The following is a 19,166-nucleotide window of genomic DNA, read 5'->3' as shown; positions in this document are numbered from 1 at the left end:
TCTTACTGCATGTTTTCTGTATTACTCTGTTACATTATTTAGTTATCCCCAGTAAAACACGCCTGCTCTTTTCACTCTGGTGTCCGAGTTCAGTTGGTATCCTTAATCAGCAAAACAGCAGCTAACTCTTTTTTTTGCCTGTGGGAAAATGAGGTTGAAGTAGCACACACCGAACCCTCCGGCTGCACAGAGCGGCCAGGAACTGCTGCGAGGAGGGCGTCTGTCCCCGCAGAGAGTGGGCAGCCGTGACAGCCCTCGCCCCCCACACTCCGCAGGGTTTACTGCCTCCAAAATGCTTTGGTGAAGCTCGTTTGTGACCTGCTCCGTGGCAGCCGAAGAGCACGCTGGGCTGCAGCTGTCAAGTGTGCTGAGAAAGACAGTAATTCCCCTACAACTTTTTTTTTTGAAGTGTATGAAAAGATCTACAATATGGAAATTCCTGAGTGAGAAATAGCTGAACCTATGAGAAGTGGACATAAATGATGCTGTAAAACCAAGATATGGCTTAGGAAAGCCATGAAAATTGCTTCTATAACTACTGCTTGAAAGCACACTCCAACGTACCAAAAAACCCTAAAGAGTTCGTGGTAGGCATCAATGTTAAATGCACAGACAATTAAGTTCATCAGTAGAAGTTCCTTTTTTTTTTACAACCAAAGAAATCACTTACTGTCGAACACCAAGAACGCAATGCCTGGTGCTCCTCAGCCAAGAACACGGTAGGTCCCACTGCATCAAAGCCTGGTTTTCAGTTAAGAGAAAAACTGTTAGCCACCAGCGTTGGTACGTAATTAACTGCCAACATGAAAACCCCCAGCCTTTAGCACTACCATCTTAGGAAAAAGTATAAAAAAAAGGATTGAAGAATTGGTAAAATATTTCAACATTTGGGGATCTTAGGCTGTTTCTCAGCGGGTAAGGACAAGTTCTGCTCTAGCTGTCATCCTCTCCTTGGGGAAGACAATTCCTCCTCTTCCACCATCCCTACCCAGCATGACTTAAATCATTCTTTTCTGAATGCTTTCTCTATTTTGGTACAGCCTATTCTACACACTATCAAATTCTGCTGGCTTCACACTCTACAGTGACACTTATAAAGCAAAAAAAGTAACCAAAGACACATGATCTCACACTGCATCATGGTGGATGACTGTCCTTGCATTCAGAAACTGTAACGAGTAATAGAAATTTACTCCTCAGGACGATACAGAAACATGTTACTCATGAGTTACCACTCCCATGTTAAAAACGTTTATTCAGCTGCAAATGTTGCATCTTTCCAACAAATGCAAAACAGCTTTTTGGTGGTAAATAGCAGGTATTTATTTGAAATGAAAAAAATACTTCAGTACCTGAACTATTGCATTTAATCATGTATTGTTGTAATTGTGTTACTCTACCCTTTTGCATTGGAGACAAATATACAATGAACATTCAGATATCACAGATTGCACACTAGATAGTAAATCGTCAGGCCTTTTACGTAACCACCAAAAAACAGATATTGGATTCTGCAATATAGTACAAAATTCCACACTCCAGTCTTAGCCAGTTATCTTCAATTTACTCCTGATGCTGTACAAATAAATGGCCATTTAACTAGGGCTTACAAGTTAATAACAGGACAAAAAAAATATACATTGCACTGACACAAAAAGTCAGCTGTGTTAATAGTCATGCAACAAGTAACCAAACTTGCTGAAATTAAAAATACTTTCTAAAAACAGTTTTAACTGCATAAGTATTTATACACAGTTCATTTACTGAAACAAAAGGAGTCTTTAAATGATACAAAGCAAATATAAGTTTCTACCAATTTTATACATAAGAAAGTGCAAAATAACTTATCTAAAGTGTTTTGCTATCGAACTGATGAACGTCGGCTGGAGGCAGCCAACCCCCTCTCCTAAGCATGACGTTACAGTTGCACACTACATACGAATGTTAAGAATACATGAGTAAGTATACTACAAAGAACAAGGCAGGAGAAGACATGTGAGGTACTTGCAGAGAATACAGTCTACTAATGTTAGTGTACGTGAGTATAGTTTTGCTCAACAGATTTTTACATGGAAAACAAAGCAAGCTTGAAAGAAATGGAAAAAAAAAAAAACCCACTCCCAAGTGAACAAAACAGTTGCCCACAGCACCAGCTGCCAGAGGAAATACGAGCAGGTGTGTTTTTTCCCCTCCACCTCCTACAAGCAAGAACGTGGGTTTTGGAACAGCGCAACCGAAGAATTAAGTCAGAGGGCTGTGGTGATTTGTTTGCAAAACGTAAATCGGGACTAACCTCTACACTACAGAATCTGTAAAGAATAATGACCTTGGTTTTTTTAGTATGCTGCCCGACATCAGAAGATGATGTTTGGCAGCGTACTAAAAGCAGCATTGAAAGAACACCCCCTGTACAACGTGCTCACGTAGCTGAGTGCAGTCAACTACCTCTTCGCTGACACCTTCACGACCCCGCGTTAGTACTATATGCCAACTGCTTGCTTCAGTGGTTAGATCACATCGGTGTTACTGTCGTAAACCTTGTTTGGATTAGGGTTTAATTACGTGGCTGTACAAGTTCCAGTCCCTAGAAAAGAAGACTTCCTTAAATTTGGTTTTGGTTTAAAATCTGGAGGCAAGGGGAAGAAAACTCTGTGGACTCAAAGGCATTTAAAAGTTGTCAAAAGAGCCTTTTCTTCCAACTGAAAGGGTTAAGGCCACGAGCCTGTCTGCTGAACTATGCTGGTTTCGCATCATTTTGGGAAGGGTGAAGGCAACGTTAGAGAGAACAGCTGAACACAGAAATTCCAGTGCTCTGCACATGCTTACTGAGGACCTCTTCTTGCTTTTCGGGACAAATCTGTCAGGCAGCCCTGCAGCGTGGCTACGTGGCCATCGCTCTTTGGATCCAAAGGGATCTATTTGGGTCAGCTAATCTCAACAAACCTGCATTTACTCAACAGTGTGCAAGGGCTCTAGAGAAGCCTTCCTGTTCATTTGGGGACCTAGTATACATACCAAAACAGGAATAGATCTCATTTTACAGACCAGCACATACATAATAAACAAACATGTATTAAAATACATATTTAACCTTCAGTGCATAAACATGGGATACCAGGGTAAATAGCAAGTGGTCAGGATTAACAAATTATTCACCACTAGAAGCTCAAATCAAGAGAAGACGGGTGTGCCCCCGCAGTGCTCAGCACCCTCTGGAAGGAGCTCAGGCCACCACAGAGGGTCTGGCATTTCCTGTGGGGTGATGCCAACACCAGTGCTGGATTTAACCACTGGCTGTTCCAGGGCTAGAGCCTGCCCAAACCATTCCGAGTGAGATGATGAGATTATCCTTCGAGTGAAGACACTCACGGAAGTACTGGCAGAGCAAAAGCAGGGCCACCTGTCTTCTGTTGGTTTGGGTCGTATCCTTACCGCTATGTAAAAGAATCCATTGTGAATATACCTAGATCTAGATCAGTTTGTCACCCATTTACAAAATATATACACATATGTTAAAAAACAAAACCAAACTGAACACCAGCCTGCCCCCTGCCCTCCCAGCCCCCCACCCCGCTCCCCACCCAACCAAAAACCCACTGGCAAGACCTCATTCAGAAATTAAGTCCATGGCCCTACCCGATGCACGTGTTCCAATCCCAGTGGATATCAGTGTCTCTACTTCATCCCACATGTAGTGCAAAATAAATGACAGAGTAGTAAAAAAATACTGCAATTAAATTCATATTGGAACTTAAAAACCATCATGGAAATCTACTGCCGTCCTCAAGTTGATGCCATGTGCCGAAACACGAAGATAGCTTCCAAGCATTTCTGACATGACTAATATCACCCTGTTTTAGAGTAATGCCTGTTGTTCCAAAAAGTTTTTTTGCAAACAAGCTACAGGACAACAGCGGTTAAATTTTACGCACAAGGAATTCATTCTGTACCTATAAAGCAAGCCAATTGCTATTGACTAAAGAAGGTAAAAGCTGGTTCTTGCACTGCATGAATCAGCTGCTAATGAACATTAGGTAATTAACAAAACTGCAGCTCTGACATATGTATAAAAGAGGCCTTATTAAATATGAACAACACTGAGGTGGTAAATAGTTTGGTATAAAATGCAACACAAGTGTACAATTTAGTTCCTGGTTATCTTACAGCTAGAATAAAATACTCCAAGTCCTATTCTCAAAAATGTTTTCTTTTGAAAAAATCCATGTAATTCTATGAATAGCCTTACTTAAATTAAGATACTGTGGGCAACTGAAAGAACAAACATGCACAGACTGGATTTTTAACAGAAATACGCATAATGCCTTTGAGTTTTTGATTTTTTTTTTTAAACATTCGTATTTAAATTGATAGATGAGATAAAGATGCCACACAAAGTATAGTGGTTAATCTGAAGTCCCATGTAACAAGCAGTTAAGTTCATATTTAGATAAAAAGGCCATTATACCTATTTACAATATACACAGTTGCTTGCGAAGAAGGCAGATTTACAACTATCTTCTAAAAAGCCTTCCCCACCCCCTCCCCCCAATAAAGATGACTAGCTCTACAAAAACAAGACAAGAATGGGTGTTTAGGATAAGTGAGGATTTTCTCGATAGCCATGTCAACACAGGTCTAGGGGTTGACAGTTCCATTGGATTTGTGGTTATTAATCACGTCCTCCTGGGCCTTGCTCTTCACTTCATTATACTCTTAGCCTCATTTACCTTCTGTCAACACCAATCAATTCAATGATCCCTTTTCACTTTTAGTGCTTAAAACTCAGTATAAACTTAAGTGTAAACAGACAATATTCTAATCCCTTCCAATCACTGCACCATACTCTCACTAGTTCTTGGAGCGACGGCAGGGCTGGACGGGGTCTCCGTTGGCCAGGGCCCCATCAGTTTCTGGGCCCCTCCTCTGAACCCCGCTCATGCTGCAGGTTGTAGAAGCAGTTCTGGCAGACTCTGACTGGGGAGGAAATCTTCAGACGCTTGATTTCGGACTGAAACCTGCTGCACCTGTAGAGGAAAACAAACATTGCTGTGAACACTGGGGCCTCTCCCAACCCGGCCATTTTCTGTCCGGGTGTGGACATTCTCATCGTGACTTCAAATACCAGAAACCCGTCCAAACTTATCTTGACAAAAAAAATGCAACGCAGCGGCAGAAGTAGACTTTAACTTGTGCGATCACCACAGATTCAGTGCAATGACTCTGAGTGAGAGGTGGCTTAAAAACAGCTGTTGTCACCAGTTTAGACTCAAAGTATAACTACAGAGATGAGACTAGAGATGCCGTCTCTGACCCAGTGGACCAGAGGAGAGACTCCCACCTCAGCTCCTGGGTAAGGGGAGCTCACGTACATCCTCTGTGTCACACACTGTCCTGTCTGAGGCCGCATCATCCTTACAGTCCTGCACACAGTTTACATTTTGACCAGGTTGCTTGTAGACTGACAAGAACAACTAGTTGCTGCAAAAGGAGTTATGGGTGGTGGATTTTTTTCTGTTTGTTTGGTTTTTTTCTTTGCTAAGCTCACTTGTCTAGAGTTTTTCTCAGATGGGCGACAGGAAGGTTTTCAAAGCTGCAAGCAGATTTCATTCTCTCCCAGTACCTGTCTATTAACTGGATTTATAAAGGGGCTGGTTTGTCTTTTCTAATCCCCCCCTGAAATTTTTGAGAGTTTTGATGTTTTTTCTTCATCAGTTCCGGTTTGGTAAGGGAAACCTCAGCCTTTCAGCAGAGTTCCATGCTATGCAACAGCTTTGCCCAGCCTAAAATTCTGTAGGGAAAAGAGCCCGAAGGAGACTGTTGGCTGGCTTACTTCTGGCAGAAGAGCTGTCCACAGTTCCTGCAGTGGTGACGCCTCTCCGTGAGTGAAAAACGGACTGCGCAGCCTGAGCAGCTGTCTCCCCCCTCGTCCTTCACCCAGTGATCAGCTGCAGAGCGGCCAGGCTGATCGCTTACGGACCAGCTGAACACTCTGCCTCGACCATCCCCGATCAGAATTCTGCTGTGATCCCTGCGAGAAAAGAGCAAAAGCATTTCTGCAACAACTCTGGCACAGTAACACGCAGACACTGATGACGGATTTTACATGTCAGAGTATGTAAAACGTTCAACTACTGGCACAGTAACTAAATTAGCCTGGTCTGACTGACAAGCAGAGCTGTAACAACACTCTATGTAACATAACGCAGCTGAATAAGTCTACTTATTTTAGTACTTTTTTTTAAGTCAGTCCTTGAACAAGGCTGCTCTAAACAGAAGCACCATAGAACACGTTACTGAAGAACAATGGCTGGTTCATACCACCTCCCGCTGACAACACCCAAAAAATGTTTTCAAGCACTTGGAGCTACTCACTTAGAGATGCCAAGTGCAGTGATTTCTGCTGGATGTGCGTTGTCTTTGCGATCAAATGCTGTGTGCATAGTTAGTTTGCTTCTAAACACCAACTGACGCTCCCATCTGTATCCTGGAAAGGAGTGAGAAGTAGGAGGGGAAAAAGCAAATTTGCTTGTTCTTGTTTTTGTTCCCTCCTTCCCCAACTTACCTGTACGTGTGACTTTGCAGAAAGAAAAAAAAATCTCCCCCCAGAGATAACTCTCTATGACTTAAGTTTCACTCAGGGAAAACTCATTTTTCAACTGCTTCCCAATGCATGTAAGAAAGGAGAGGTTACAAAACAATGCACAGAGCCTCGGAGCTGCAGAGAATGGTGACATGACACAGAGAAACCCTGTACCAAAGCCTGACACGACAGGACTGTGATAACTTAATTTTTTATTTTTTTTTAAATGATTTTATTTTTGAAGTCAAGACTCAGATTTGCAAATGTCATTAATCTTCTTCATAAAAGCTCAAATGATGCTGTGTTTGGTGTGACTAAAATAATTTTGATGACATACAGTGTTTTGGCTGTTATTCAGCAGTACTTGCAGAGTGTCAAGGTTCTCTCTTTTTCCCCACTTTGCCCTCCACCCCCCGTCAGGAGTCTGGAGGTGTGCAATAAGCTGGGAGGGGACAGAAGCTGGAGAGCTGACTCCAACTGACCGAAGGGATATTCCACACTGTGTAAGATCATGCTCAGCAATAAAACTGAGAGGAAGGGTTTTGGGGAAGGCAGCCATTTGCTCAGAGGCTGGCTGGTCATCGTTCTGCTTGCGGGACGTGGTGAGTGATTGTCTTTGCATCACTTGTTTTGTCTTCCTCTCTCCTTCACTTGTTAGACTATCCTTACCTCAACTCGCGAGTTCCCTTGCTTTTTTAATTTCTCTTCTCCCCACCATCCCACTGCAGGGGGTTGTGGTGGTGGTGGTGGCAAGGGAGCAGCTTAGCTGCTGGCCAGGGTAAACTGACCACAGCTTCTCAGGAAAAGCTTGAACAACATGCAACCTTTCACACGCCAATTTTTCTCTTCACCGGACATTTTGGAATTTGTCAGCCAACCCTGCTCAAAGCTGCACACAGAGCTCTTAGACTGCCTTATGGGTCAGCACGTTTATCTGACAGAGGAAGCGTGCCCAATTTCTTTTACCTGGTTTAAGCTTGCTGTAGTGCCGTGCTTCAGCGTAGCTGGGGTGTGGGTGGTTAACCTGAGTGTGGGGATGCATTTTTGCTTGTCCCTCTGAATAATTCACAAAGATAAAGCCATCTTTCTCATCCAAGCTGAGCTGGTCTGACCAACGCCTGGAGTCGTCAGAGCCGCTGTCTGCTGACCACGCTGCTGCTGCTCGGTTTGATGACGACCTCGGCCTGTGGCTGGTGCTGCTCGGTTGACTCTGGCTCTCCTGCAGCTTTGTGTCTTGGCCTATACATGGCTCATCCGCCTCGGAGTCACTGCTGTCCTCTTCATGGGCTTCCTGCCCTGGATTCACCCAACGGGAGAGAAGATGTTGTTAGCAGGGCTGTTTATAGCCTCCACTTTTTCCCCTAATCTGCTAATCTGCTGCTGCGCTACCTACAACTCAACAGGTACCACCACAGCACGACCAGAGGGAAACTGCACGCAGGTGTTTCAAAGCTCCTGCCAGGAATCCCACTACTCATCTTTTTTGCACTGGTCTGTCAGAAAACAGCACTCCTTAGCTGAAGCTATTTCCTATGATAGTCTAAGGTAGGCTATGATAGACACAATGAGTAAATTTTCAAAAAAATGCTCAAGTTAACAAAACCAAATCAGCAGAACTTACACGAGTAAGCACAGTCAGCTATGCTGAAACTCCACTTGACCCAGAAACACAATGCAGATTTGTTAATAACAGGTTTTTGTTAATGAAAAAAAAAGCAGCTGCCGAAGATATTGATATTCCTAGTGCCACTGAAAAAAGGAGCTGTATTTATATAATAATTACTGAGTATCATGCAATCCAGATCCAAATCCAGATCATATCTTCAATATGAAGAAGGCAATAGGAAGATGAGACGGCTAAAAGAAACGCCCATCAAACACAGGCCAAAACTGTCCGACAAGGGAAAATGATATGGCCAGCATTGCTTGTCTAAACAGCATACTGATCCATCAGTAGATGCTGTTATGCTATAAATCCATTTGGGGAAAAAAAAAAAAAAATCTAGCTTTTGGACAACGGTAGTATCCATTGAGTTCACTGATAGCAGAACCACACAGAGAAAAGTTCAATCTTCACAGAAAAAAAGCTATGACAGGCATGACTTTTTCTTACTCCTAGCAGTATGAAACTACCATAAGCAAGGTGGTGAGCAAAGATGTTTTATTTATTATGCCCACCGGATGTCTATTGTCTTTTGAGACAAAACCCCAATCCTCCATTCTGCACTGCATAACCACAGGGCTTTGCCTACGTATAGCGAAGAATAGATAAAAGGCAAATACAAAGCACTTGTCAGGAGACATACCTATTTGTGCTTCCTGACAATCCTCTTGCATTTCCAGCATCTCCACAGGCTCTGGAGCTGGTGTTTCTGGTACTTGCAAAAACTCCATTCGCCAGAACTGGAGGGACAGGGGATAAGCAAAGTGGCATTGTACTGAACTCTCAGCTTTCTTCTGAGCTACTTATAGAGTTAAGATGGCTTATTAGAATGGTGTGTTTGCACTGGTAGCAGGAGAGGCAGGTCACATCTCCATACTAACCCCTGGTTTTGGGGGCTAGACACGTAAGAGGACATCTGTGTTCATGTCTGAATCACAAGAGAACATGTCTTGGGCTGTTATTTAACATTTTAGCTGTTTAACTAAGATGTTAACTAACAGCACAAGAAACTGTTATTAAACTACTAGCAGCTAATAAACTGTAACAACACCCACTCACATAGCAATCTGACCAGCAGACTTTGGTTAAGGCAGACCCCAGGACTGCACACAGCAATGTACTGGAAGTCGGGTCAGACTCACAGTGATCAGAGATGCCACAAAGTTCCTCTTTCCTTTCTACACAGCAAAATGAATTGTCTCGAGGTGTGTAGAACAAAAACGGTGAACAAAAACTACAATCTCCAGGCATGAAAGCTGGTGACCAAAATAAAGCAGGAAGGGAAATGGGTGTTGCTGACTATTGCTAGTTCCCACATCACAACGGGTGCATCGAAAAGGAGAAAGAAAACAGAGAGACTGCACAGGAATGACAGCTCACTGAAGGAGTTTTCCATGAATCTTCAATGTCCCTCTAACATGCGGACAGGATACAGTGCACCACCCTGTGCAGGAACGGCACAGCTGGTTCCAGAACCAAAAGCAGCCTGCACCGTCCACCCAGGCTGGATTCCCTCCTTCCTGCAGGACTCACTGTTCCGGTGGAGCACCCGAGCACAGCAGGACGGCTTTCGGTACCAGCCAGGGCACCGTGTTGGACAGACACGACTTCTCTAACTACTACTGAGGCATAATTTTATTTTTCCAAGCAGCGATTCCTGGTACTTACCCGGACAACTCCGTCCGAATGCCCCGTTACTATGACGTTCTGGGTATCCCACTCATTCATCTCTGACACAAAGCAACACATTATTTGCTGGCTTCGGCCAGTGAAAGTGTTTACACTTGCGGTGGGGCTGCCATTAATGCTCCATACGTGGATGTAAGTGCCAGCACATGATACGATATCCCCCTGCAAAGACAAACATGTCCATATTTCAAAACAAGTCTCAGGTTTTCTTCAGAAAAAATATAAGCTGGGTTCATTTATAAGCTAAGTTCAGACATCAAGGCTGGCAATTTTCAGGGAGTTCTATTCAAGCTGAGTTTGGCCACCTAAAGAAATCTTTAGGACGATATCCATTTTTTTAAAATAGTACATAGAAAACCAGACTTAGTAGCAACCTATTTGTTGTATTTACAGCATGAGTAGACCAATTCCTCCACTTTTCACAGTGTAACAATCCAACAGCATATTTTCAGTACTTTCCCTGAGAAGTTTTCAAAGACTCTGCTCATGCTGACTCCACGCTTTTTCACAATCATGTACCACCTCAAATTTAATTTGCTTCCTTATTGGGAAAAGAGCAAGAGATGGTCCAAACTAGTGCAGAGGGGAAACAGGAGCTGCAGTCTGAAACACTGGCAACACTACAACCGCTGGACTACTTACTAGCAGCTAATAAACTGTGCCTCTTGTACCCCCTCCCTCAATCACAGCCCTGTTTTGTCTCGATTTCAACCACTACATCTGCTCCAGTTGCAACATGGACCATCCAGCCCTGATGGACCAGCTACGTAAAGTTTTAACTCAGGCAAATTCTTTGACGTGCATGGATAAATGATGGAGCTGGATAAATGGCAGCCTGGAACTTATAGGAGCAGACGAGCTTTTAGGAGACGTCTGTTTCTGCTACAATCGTCACTGCGGCTTCATTCACAGTATTCTGTGCTTCCTTTAAATTAAGTGTAAGAGAATAGAAGACAACCAAGATCACATATCAAAATCTTTTCTTCGCTCCTGTGGCAGGTTTGACAACCCACTTTGAAGGCCACACTAGCCATACTGCTGTCAGCACTGTTAATAAGCCCTTCCGAGATCAAGATGCTGTGATGGAATAAGCCCATGTGCATCTCTGGACCAAAGATGCAAATTATTCCCTAAACCATCTAATTAGTTTTCAGCTGAGTTATACAAGTTTTGCCAAACTAACAGGAGAGCCTAGTTTGTTTTTCTTCAGTTTTAACAATTTCTGACTCTTGCTACTGTTCCCACTGCACGTTGGTGAATGGTATTTGCTTCTTACCGTTAATTCATTTATACAGAGTGCTGAAACTGGAGCCCTGTGACCTCGAAGCTGTGTTAGAAAAGAGAGTTTATTCAAATCCCAGATGATGCAGGTGCGATCCCGTGACCCACTCACAATTATGTGATAAGCTAGAGATGCTGTTAAGCACGTGACAGTGTCAGTATGACCCAGTAACGCCTGCAAAACAAAAGTCAGGAGGAACAAGCTGCAATCAGGAGAGATCACAAAAATTACTACATTAAACCCACTTATCTGAAAAGATTCAGATGATGTAAACATGAATATGTTTACATATCAGAAGATGCAACTGACCTACAAGTATTTAGTTGGCAACTATTTTCATAATTGAACATGATAGGAGTAACATTTGTTTCCATTTAAAAAGAACTCTCACAAAACCAAATTTCAAGGGTCTAACATTATAGAGCCTTCTATTGAAATAAAAACCCCAAAATAAATTTCCAACCCATTCTGCATCAGTAGCCTATTTATAGGTCCAGTGTGTGTTCCAGGCTGCAGGTGAAATTACATTCTGAAAACAGAAATTCTTCGTAAGTACAAAATGGCTCCTGTATAAACTTCTGTTCATGTTTGAGAAAAGATAAAAAAGAAAGAATTGCAACCAAAAAGGGAAAGTCAATTGGAAGGAGCAGAAAACGACAAGCATCTACTTGTATTAGACACTGCTTTTAAATTTTAGGCTTTACCTAACCATTGTAACAGGAGACTGGAATACAGTCAGATTACTGCAGCTTACTCAACTGCAAATCATTGGCTAAAGTACAGTAAAGTTTAATACGCTGCCCTGAAATTCAAGATGCAGTGTTTTATCTTGCACTGTTCCTAAGTAAAACACTTTGGAAACACAGCTTTGGACAGTTGTTGGAGACTGCGCAAGGGAAGCGATGAAATAATTCTCTGAATTTCTTCTCTTCAGTTTGAGTGTTATCTCTCCTCCAGAAAAAGTCCTGCTATTAAGATGCTAACAGGAACAGTAATGCTTAACAACCTAGCTACCTGTAACAATGATACAGAGCTTTTAGAATATTTTGAGTTAGTTGGGGTTTTTTGCTTTGATTGTAGGTGGATTTTTTTTTCCCCCTTTAGTAAACACACAAGACTTACTCTGCACTTAGCTGCAACTGACTTTAAAGCACAGGTGCTCGTTTGTTAAGATTAAAAGTTGGTGTTTTGAATTAACAAAGCAAGAACAACTTAAGGTGATCCTGAACAAGTATACTCTGCTCCACAAACACACCTGCCAGAAGAGCAAAGTTTTGCACAGAAGTGCAATTTAAATATATAATTATTTAAAGAAAAAAGTAATTAAAAAAATTAGAAAAGGAAAATGAACCTTTAAGCCGGTCTCCTTCACTGCCCTCCCTGACAGAGTTTTCAGATGGGGGTATTTTACATACAATGCTATAATAAAGCAGATGATTTCACAAAGCACACCTGTATCATTTTGTTAACATTGTTACCAAATTCCCCATCTCTCCAAAAAGCTCCTGGTGATTAACTATCATTAAAACCGATGGAATTTTAAAGACGCATTTTGCCCACTTTTAATGCAGATCAGTACCTCAACTATTCAGTTCTCCAAAGGCTGGCCGGACTCATGGTTTCACACCTTACTCTGTGAGCAATACCTCTTTCATAATTCCTTTGCTTTTGTAACACAGTTTACGTAAAAGGCAGACTTATTGTATTTTACCTGTTTTAGAGTGAGTGCTTTAGCTTTTTCTTTGGAGATGCCCATTTCCCACACGCACACCGCTGTGCTTGTTCCTCCAGTGATAACTAGTTTGGGGTTGGGGCAAATGGCACACAGTATCTGACCCCATTCTGACAAACATTCATAAACAATTACTGCCTAAAAATACAGAAAACAAAGAAGAATTACTTGCAAGAATTAGTGTTTGGTAGGGTAAAAATAAAAACCTGAGTGCCACCTTGCACGCTGGACCATTAGGTAACTAAGACACCCCTTATGGAGCTTTTCCTCAAACAGAAGCAATTCCAGCCTCTGCCATAAGATGCCTCCCGAGAGAACATGAGAGATGAGCTTTGGCTGCATAGATTTAATTCATTCATGTGTTGTATACCGGGTAAAAAATTATTATTATTATTAATCAGTTTATGTCATTCTGCTAGTGTTCTGATGAAGAGCACCAGATAGGGAGCAATAAAACACATGCAGTACAAGATTATTTCATTCACATGTGAAATATATTTCCATTGTTAAGATTTTTTCACTACTGAGTACTAATTGCTTTTGGTATATTCATCACTGAAACAAATTTCAGATTACAAACCTTGTCCGACTCGTAGGTACCCAGTCTACAGCTGAGGTCTGCATAGCCCCAGGCAAAAGTTTTATTCCACGTAGGTGGGATGAGAACCTTATTCTGTTCTACTGCCAGAATGCCTTTATCAGTACACACGATCTGTCCCACAGGCTCCTTGAGCTCTAGACAAGAAGATGGGGTTATATTTTATTGCTAGCACAGACAAATACTATCTCATCCTCTTAAATACCTGATGCTCTGCAAAAGCAGGATGCCTGTATTTATTTGCTATGTTATACAAATACCTGTTTCTGCAAGGCTACGCATCACCAGGAGCGGTGAGAATCTGATCCCTGAGGATCACAAATAGCTCCTCTCCCACCTGTGATGCTGCACAAGGTGTTCTTCAGACAAGATGTCTGTGGTCATTAAAAGTGATTGTACCGTTTCTGGCAAAAGTACAAGTAAGTTCTTGGTACCGATTCCAACTTCTTGGCCGAGCATTCCCAGAGGCCACATTCCTGACTACAGCCCATGGTGACCCACCTGTTTTTCCCCAAGCTTTGTAAGTATTTATCTAATGGTTGGACTGGATTATCTTCAAGGTCTTTTCCAACCTAGATGATTCTGTGATTCTGTGATATAGGTAAGTGCTTTCTAGTTTCCTGTTTTAGTGTAGCCCTGCTATGTCCTGGGTAGTAGTACGCCCTCCTCTCTTTAAAGCAGGCACAGACTCATTTAATCAACTAGGAAAGAAACCACTCTATATAGCATTTACCTGCCTCACAGGACAATTAACTTTTGTTCAGTCCAATGTCAGATATTAAGTCAAAAACTACCTTTTTTTGTCTCAGTGCAGCTACCAACACCACCCCTTCATGCCATTTCTCAGTATTTCTTGGCGCAATGATAAAGAATCCTTTTGCTATGAAAATCGCAAAAATTGAGGCCCAGAAGCAATGTACCCTGCATATTTACAATAAAACTTTAAAAAGGTGCTTCGGCCCAATTGTATCACTCTATTTTAAAAAAGGTATATTAAACTGGCACATATTTGGTGCTTCCCAAGTACACTAGAGTAGCTAAGAACATAATCTTACAGCATTAGGATACATTAAATTTGTCTTTCTCCCAAAAGTGCAGGCATTAAGAACATTAGAACTAAGCAAAATACGGGAAAGGACAATCTTCCTGAAACTCTGAACGTTCTGGCAAAGAAACAGGAATAATTACTGTTATTTTACAGTTTACCTTTCACTGGGGCAAGAGATGGCCGCAGGTTGTCCAAATGATGGAAAAAGATCTTGTCACTTGTGGAACCAGGGGGCAGAGAGGTTCCCACAACCTCTCCATTCAGTCGGCTTCTAACACGCTTTGGTGGGTGTGGCTTTTTAAAGAGCTGAAATTCATCAAGAAATTATCATCAAAAATCACAGGTTTACAAGAGCACAAGCTTAAAAAGATCTCCAGTACGTCCTATTAACCTTCTAAAAAACTGGCGGGTCAGCAAATGTTACTTAACTGTTCTCAACATTCACTAATAACTTAGGGAAACCATTTCAGCAAGACTTCAATAAATAACACGGAATCCAACAAGGATATAACGAGCAAAGTATTTTTAAAGCTACCACCAGTAAGTAAAGCAAGTAAGTATCTCAAAGTTGATGCCTCAGGCTCTATCAAATTCTAACCTATGACAAACTGAAAGCTAAATTTTGGCTTTGAAACAAACTGTGTCCCACAAACAGCAGCTAAAGCTACCGAAAAACAGAGTCACGGCATGGCTGGGCATGTCACTGGGCCACGTATGACAGTCATGCACAAGAAACACACTGAGAACCTGATTAACTTCTGCCTAGCTCTTCATTAATGAGTGATTGAATTTCCATTTCACTGCTTCACTGACCATTCCTGGTATGTCAGAGAGTATTAAACAAGCTGATCATTGCTTCTAATAAGTCACGATTATCAATGACACACACTAAGATTTATCATGTGATAAATTCATAATAAACATCTTAGATGGTAGATGCTATGTATTACAATATTGTAAATGACAAATATGAACATTGAGTGATATTTTGTAAGATTTCAATTACTCTTTCGCAGAGAGGCTATGAAAGGAGAACTGAAATTCCAAGGCTGAAAGTTATTTTCCTTACAGCCCTTTGAGATGTGTTATCTGTTTGCCTATCGAAAGTAGAGGGAAGATGCATAAACCTGAGGTAGCTGAGCTATGAGCTGAGCTATGAGCATGCTCACATGTTCCTACTGCTCACACCTACACTCTGGGTACCCGGGGTAACAACAGGCCTATGTGCCACAGCTCTCCCTGAACTACAGCATGCCTCCTGTCTGCTGGGCTATGAGAAGATGGAGAGAGAAGGCACATCATACAGTGTTCACAAGGACAACTGATCCCAAAATCCACCAGTTCTGGCAAGAAAAAATAACCCCCTCCTTTCTCCTTTGAGCGACCATTCCTCTTGGTTATTCATTCTGCTCTGCCCCGCCAGGGCTGTGGCATCTCAGGACCCTCTGTCCTGAGAGCCCTCTTCCAAATGCAGTGTCAGCTCTGGAATGTTCTGCAGCACAACTTTTAAAAATGGAAAACAGGGCTACCAGGGGTGTTGCTGTTGGAAGAGATGGGATAAAGAAGATGTAGTCCTCGTGTTACATCTGCATGCAGCAAAGGAGTGAAGAAGCACACAGCAGCCATGTCACTGAGATAGCCTGTCCTAATCCCCTCTGGAAAGTCACAGAGGGTGACAGCAAAACTCTACAGTTACCTAAAAATGTGCTCCAAGAGCACTCACCAACAAAAATGACTTAAGGAGTTTTGAGTTTCCCCGAGTTTCCTGCAGTCTAGCAAAGCGTCATGCCATTTCTGGTAGATCTCATCATACGTTTGTACCTAAAAGGCGTCTGAAGATTGAGGCAGACCTTTGGACTGAGCTGCAGTGCTCTTCCATTGCCCTGCTCTCAGCCCCAGTCTTATCTGTTCATCTGCCTTGAGCTGGGCCGTGTCTGATTATCACCACAACCCAGTGACCGGTTATCACTCAACAGGAGAAAGCCCCACAGCCTCTACCTGTCTAGATTATTGAGAGAGAGTGAGGAAGGAAAAGGAGAAAAGCAGCTACAGAAGACAGATGAGCAGTTTTTAGCCTTCCTTCCAAGCAATGAGACACAGCCAGCCATTAGTGGGTCCCCACAGGAAATATCCTGTGGCTGTCCTGAAACATTAGGTGCTGCTCTAGCCTCGAGTTCTCAACACATGGATTGGGTTCCCAGTGAATTGCTGAAGGTATCTGTGGTTTCCACCAGATCTAGGATTGGAAAAATTCACCAATGACATTTAGAAGTTTCACTAGACAGCAAAGACATCCTGAAGAAATGTCTAATTATTAAAAAAAGAGAGAGAGAAACACTCAACCCCCCAAAAAACGTAAAAACCCACACAGTAAAACTTTAGATTTCATATTACATTTCATAATTTAATGTAATCTCTTAAAGAGAATACAAACTTTAAATCTGCACCAAAAATGTGTCTATATAGCTCCTTAACTACAGCTGTCCTACAAGAGTCAATCTACTTAATTTAAATTTTGATGTTTCTTTCAACAGATTCTTCAAATAAAATATGTGGCCGAGCCCTACAGAACTCCAAGAGACTGGTGTAAAAAAAAAAAAAAAGAAAGCATAAGTTGTTATAGCAATTACTTTAATACAGGATAATTTAAAATACCTGAACGCTAGGCATTACTTTGAAGTTGCACTTACATTGCTCCCTTGTGACTCAGCAGCAGAACAAACTTTTTTTTTTGGATGCTGAATTGTAGAGTGGAGCCATAATTCATTTAGCCTTTATTTTAAGGGTACAAAGGGTCAAAAAAAAAGACATTTCTAATCTCACAAGCAAAGCCCAAAGTTGATCTTCGTTGTGTTTATGATGGAAATGTAAATGATTTCACATCACTGGAAGAATATTTATGGAAAAACACTCCTAGGAAGTTCCACTCCTAAAACACTTTCCCATTCTCTGTTAATGCATTTCAATTTGAGTGTTATCTGGCAAATAAGAATTCTACGAAGGGTATATATACCTGCTTTGGTATCTGTCCAAAGTTATTAATGAATCCTATAGTAGCTGTCTCTTTTAATGGATCATTGATGTTATATATGTCCACTTGTCCCTCATAGAAGAGATGGTGAAAGACATTTACAGCTTCCACTGCAGCAGGGCCTTGCTGTTTATAGCCAAAGATCAAGTCAATCCACTCATGCAGATGTGCACTCACAAAGTCACATTCCAGAGCCTGAAATTCAAAGGGCGTGCATTAAAACTAGTCGTATCAGTCACTGGTCGAGTCTACTACACCCGCCACAAAGAAAAATGCAGAATATATTTTGACATATTCCCGTTACGTTTTGATAAAGCTTTTCATTGAAAAGTTCATTTTCAATGTACTCTTTAGGCAAAAATGAAGGGGAAGAAACGCCGGTTCTACAGATCTTTGCAACAATTAGCCAACAGCCCAGAACTGACAGACTGGCTAGTAGCTGTAACTGCACAAATCGAGCTGAGATTAATACGCAGTGGAAAGGCCCAACGGATGTTTTCTACTGTCATTATTAAAATGCAAATTACCTCCCGATGAACTCTGATAAATTCACGAGGATCTCCTTTTGCCCATGGGGGGAGTATTACATCACCAAGTTTAGTGCCATTTTGTTTGCAACCTATTAAAAAAAAAAAAAAAAAGGGAAAATTTGGAGAGAAGTGCTGCAACTGCAGTGTAACAGCAATGGTGAAAAAAAAATATTAAAAAAAATTGAATTCTAACACCTTTCCTTCATAAAGCAAGCCATTTCAGTCTTTTCTTTAAAACGATGTCATTTTTAAATGTCAGACAATAAAACATGAAAAATTCTGCTTCAGTTGTTCATGTAAGGTTGCTCGCAGGGGGAAGAATTCAAATATTCCTTGTTAAGACTTTTGAAGATGATGACAGAGCTTCAGCACACTCTCTTCAAAACAAACATTACCGTTCTAGCTAGAGGTGTTGATTAGATTACTCCTCCTCAGTCTTCACAACTTCATAATACAGAGTCTGAACTCAAAACCTTTATGTTTCCCCATCAAGTGCTCTTGGAACATGATTATTTTTGAATTTTTTGATATTATTTGATTATTTTGTCTTTATTTTTCTATTTAAGTAAATTTCTGCTTTTCTCTCCCCGTCATGGGAAAGACCCATTTGCAGTACATCAAAGTTAATGAAAACAGCCAATAAAATAGCCTTCTGCAATCATGCACAACCAGAAACTTGTTATGTCAGTTTAGCTTGCACCTAAGCAGCCAACCCTGCTACCAGGAACTGGTACCACAGCAGCTGTCCATTTTGCACCCAGAGGAATCAGCACAGCAAGGTTCATTTTCTTACCTTTTTTCAACTTCCTTGCTCTTATTCTATGAGGAAAACTGGAATAAGTGTGCTAGCCCCAATTTAAGAGAGGACATAATTTCCTGTATTTGGCATCTGTTTAGCATGCATATAGCAATGGCATGTCAGTGGAGTATATTTTGAAGAAAATAAATCCCAGCATGAGACAGTGTAACAGTGAAGTGTACTGAGAAGCCTTGGTGGAACAGTATTTCATCCC

General features: G+C 41.6%; 1 protein-coding gene across 8 annotated transcripts in view; it reads right to left on the bottom strand.

Annotated features, from left to right (window-relative positions):
• Window positions 1–1,228: 1,228 nt before the first annotated feature.
• The window catches only part of WDFY3 (WD repeat and FYVE domain containing 3), a 185,105-nt gene continuing 167,167 nt past the window's right edge, over window positions 1,229–19,166 (bottom strand). For 7 of the 8 annotated variants that reach the window (XM_074867444.1, XM_074867448.1, XM_074867447.1 and 4 more), the window contains 12 exons: window positions 18,151–18,242; window positions 17,606–17,818; window positions 14,751–14,898; window positions 13,527–13,681; window positions 12,926–13,084; window positions 11,209–11,388; window positions 9,912–10,094; window positions 8,887–8,983; window positions 7,547–7,876; window positions 6,373–6,484; window positions 5,831–6,028; window positions 1,229–5,024 (listed from right to left, as the gene is read on the bottom strand). In XM_074867444.1, the coding sequence (XP_074723545.1) occupies window positions 4,904–5,024; window positions 5,831–6,028; window positions 6,373–6,484; window positions 7,547–7,876; window positions 8,887–8,983; window positions 9,912–10,094; window positions 11,209–11,388; window positions 12,926–13,084; window positions 13,527–13,681; window positions 14,751–14,898; window positions 17,606–17,818; window positions 18,151–18,242 (1,988 nt within the window). In that variant the 3' untranslated portion in view covers window positions 1,229–4,903. Of the gene's footprint in view, window positions 5,025–5,830; window positions 6,029–6,372; window positions 6,485–7,546; window positions 7,877–8,886; window positions 8,984–9,911; window positions 10,095–11,208; window positions 11,389–12,925; window positions 13,085–13,526; window positions 13,682–14,750; window positions 14,899–17,605; window positions 17,819–18,150; window positions 18,243–19,166 lie in introns of those variants that run through there. The other variant, XR_012628813.1, reaches the window with a different exon arrangement.

Source organism: Strix uralensis, chromosome 4 (assembly GCF_047716275.1).
Source record: "Strix uralensis isolate ZFMK-TIS-50842 chromosome 4, bStrUra1, whole genome shotgun sequence".
NCBI classification, from domain to species: domain Eukaryota; kingdom Metazoa; phylum Chordata; class Aves; order Strigiformes; family Strigidae; genus Strix; species Strix uralensis.
The sequence above is the reverse complement of the archived record's forward strand: the minus strand, read 5'-3'. Positions and strand labels throughout refer to the sequence as shown.